Source organism: Plasmodium reichenowi, chromosome 7 (assembly GCF_001601855.1).
Source record: "Plasmodium reichenowi strain SY57 chromosome 7, whole genome shotgun sequence".
Lineage (NCBI taxonomy): Eukaryota > Apicomplexa > Aconoidasida > Haemosporida > Plasmodiidae > Plasmodium > Plasmodium reichenowi.
In genome coordinates this window covers 625071-628767 of record NC_033652.1, presented here as the reverse complement: position 1 = coordinate 628767, position 3697 = coordinate 625071, and the positions used below count along the sequence as shown (strand labels likewise).

The window sequence follows — 3697 nt, the reverse complement described above, 5'->3', positions numbered from 1 at the left end:
CAAAAAAATTATATAAAAAAAAAATTTTTTATGTTTTTTTTTTTTTTTTTTTTTTTTTTTTTTTTAAATTCTGTGCACACAATATACAGAAAAAAAAAAGAAATTATATATTTAGTAATTTGTATAACCATATATATAGAAATATCTAAGCACATATAAATTTATTTACATACCCCCAAAAGTTTTTATGATTTTATTCTTTTTATTTTATTTTATAATTATTTTTATAACAATGTTATGATATAATGAATGAAAAAAAAAAAAAAAAAATAATATAATAAAATAAAATAAAATAATAGAGAGTATATAAATATATACGTATATATTAAATTAAAATATAAATAAAAAAATGCGTTTATGTTATATTTGAAAAAAACATTAATTATGAAAACATTAATGTGTTTATATATTGTTTACATTTTTTACATTTTTTTTTTTTTTTTTATTCATATATATGATGCTCCATAGAAATAATCATTTGAAACATGTATACAATATAATATGAACACATGAAAATTTTAAGGAATGAAAATCATACATTCCACTTAATTTACTTGTTCAGCTTTTTTATCGACTTCTTTTCCTATCATTCCTTTTTTCAATTCAATATAATTATGAATTCTTGATATATTAATTTCTGTTGTGGTTATTTGTTCATGTAACCACAATAATTCTTTATCCTAAAAAAATTATTAAGAAGTATATGTAAATTTTTTTTTTATATAATTCATGTAAAATTGATAAATTATATAATTTTGCATAAACAATATTTTATGTGGAGTTATTTTATTAAATGTAAACATATAAATATATATGTAGTTACCATTTCTTGGGATAAATTTATTGCTCTTTCCAGGTGTTGATTTAAAAGATCTGTAGCTTCATCAAAGGGAAACTCAACCATTACGTTAGCCTAATAAATAAAAACAACCATATAAATCAATCAATCAATATATATATATATATATGTGAATATATATGTGCGTTAGTATCTTTAATTTTTTGAATTCTTTATTTACCCCTAGCCATAACAAAATTTTGTCAGTTTTTTGGACGATTCCCCTAGCATACAAAGATTCTTCCACGGGGAAATACGTTTCTAAATTTTTTTTTTCTTTTATTTTCTATTAAAAGGAAAAATATGAACAAATAAATAATATATATATATAAATATATATACATATATATACATATGTATACCTTTCTTTTTTCAAGGAATTGCACAACTCTTAAGGCATCTTTTAATTCTGGTATTTTTTTTTGAGTGTTAATTTGTCTACTTACAAAGGCATGTTCCATAAATTTATATTTCCTGTAAAGAAATCACATTAAAACATTTTTACATTTAAAAAATATAAATATAATAATGAGGGTATACATATATATATATATATATATATATATATATAATAGAATTTATTTAAAAATATACAATTTTATTTTCATTATATATATATATATATTTATAGGATGTAAAATAAAATAATACAACATAAGGATAAGCCTTCTATATGAAAGACAATAATAATTCATTCCTCACATGTAACAAAAAACAACACAAAATGAAAAATGAATAAATAAATATATTATATATATAAATATATTATTCCCATGTTTTTCAAAGTGCACATGTTTCTATTAAGTATATATTACAATAAAAGTTCTCTTGCTAGGCGGAGTATACTTTCCTCATTTTTATTTTGTAAAAATTCTGTGACATGTTCCTGTATAAAATAAGAAATGCAACAAAAAAGAAATAAATTACTTTTTTTCTTTTTTTTTTAATGGACAATAAAACAAATATTAAATTTCAATATCTATTAAAAACTATTAAACATTTAACAACTTTATATATACAAAACTTTCATATATATTTTTTTTTTATTTTCCTAACTATATATTTCGCTCCTGGAATGTTCCTTACAGATTTGGTATTATCAGTTAAATCGTCAAATGACATTTTCAAAAGTTTAATAAATAAATAAATAAATAAATATATATATATATATATATATATATATTAAAGTCTGAAACACAATGAATTTGATATATATATATATATATATATATATATATATAATATATAATTATGTGATTTAAAATAACATAAGTTATTATTATTTTTTATTATTATTATTATTTTTTTTTATATTATTTTTTTATATTTTTTTTTTATTTCATTTTATTTCTTTACAATTCATAAAAAAAATTCCGTGTATTTTTTTATTCCCTATTTATTTTTGCGGTTCGTTATATATACATATATAAATATAATCTAAGTGTACATGACATAATTTTTTTTTTCTATTTACATAAAAACGTGGAAATGTTTCCTTCTTTTATAAAAGTAATACAATTATATTGTAATTATCATAATAAAAATTATGATAGCATGTAACTATTAAATATAAGTTTAATCATTTTTTTTATAATGTTATTTTTAAAAAAACAAAGGGAGATTGTGCAATGTGATTTGTGACTTGAAACGTACTGTTAATATTATAAAGATATTTTCTCTTTTTAATAATGAATATGTTATATTTTTTCTATATATTTAAAAAAAAAATTTAATTTTTAACTTTTTAATTATATATATATATATATATATATATATTATATATACAAATGTTTTCTTTTTCATTGGATGAAATATAATTATCCATTTATATATATAAAAATTTTGTCTATATAATAATTAAATAAATGAATAAAAGTACCTAAATTGTCTATACAATTAATTAAAAAATAAATTGTTCATTAATATTTTCATATATTACTACATCTTAATATGTTAATTGAAGGAAATAATAAGATATATATCTTTTCATTTAAAGAGAATATATATTCATTGTGTTACACCATGAAAAGAAAAAAGCATATATATATTATTTCATATTTTCAATAGGACTCATTTTTATTGTTACAGCTTTCATTTCAAGGAAATGAATACACATAAGAAATATGTACATGTGTATACTTATATATATTAATAATAATAAATTGTACATATTTACTTTTGGAAAATAATATTTTTTTAAAAGGATAACATTTTTTATAAAATATTATAACAAATGAGTTTATTAAATTGTATACAATACATAATACTTGCAAATAAACAAATAAAAAAAAATATATATATATATATATAATATGAAAAAAAAAAAAAAGGAACTAGATATACAGATGAAATATTTTCAAAAAGTTTATATATAATGAGTAAACTATAAAAAATAAATCAATCAATCAATCAATATATATATATATATATATATATGTTATAATTTTAAAAAAGATAATGGCTTGTTATGATTCCAATTACTTTTATTTTTAAAATATAAAATGTTCAGCTACCATAATTTGCGTGAACAATTTAACAAAAATGTTGATATCCATTATTTACAGCAAATAACATTTTCCCTCCGATTCCCATTCGAACACAATCCCTATGACTGATAACACCACAGCTAGTTTGCATAACCCAAAGACCCGTGTTAAATCTCGTCCGAAATTTAAGTTCATGGGGAGTTAGCCAAATATCTCGACTTGGTTTTGAAACAACCCGGATATTTCTAATGACCTATAAGAAAAAGATATAATATATGGAAACATATTAATATATATATATATATAATATGTTTTGATAAAAAATATTGGCGCATAAAAATAGTTTATTCATTCTCTTTATAAATATATAACT

The 3697-nt window shown here is 18.3% G+C and overlaps 2 protein-coding genes across 2 annotated transcripts; both read right to left on the bottom strand.

Moving 5' to 3' along the window:
- Window positions 1-545: 545 nt before the first annotated feature.
- Window positions 546-1960, bottom strand: PRSY57_0715700 (prefoldin subunit 3, putative; the record flags this gene model as incomplete). The annotated part of the gene is made up of 6 exons (XM_012906811.2): window positions 546-680; window positions 824-913; window positions 1020-1124; window positions 1201-1312; window positions 1654-1724; window positions 1895-1960. The coding sequence occupies 6 exons, from the start codon at window positions 1958-1960 to the stop codon at window positions 546-548; spliced, it is 579 nt and encodes a 192-aa protein (XP_012762265.1).
- A 1410-nt stretch (window positions 1961-3370) lies between these two features.
- Window positions 3371-3577, bottom strand: PRSY57_0715600 (mitochondrial ribosomal protein S8 precursor, putative; the record flags this gene model as incomplete). Its single annotated transcript, XM_020114666.1, has 1 exon — window positions 3371-3577. A coding segment is annotated over one exon (207 nt), but the record flags the coding sequence as incomplete, so codon positions are not given.
- Between the last annotated feature and the right edge of the window lie 120 nt (window positions 3578-3697).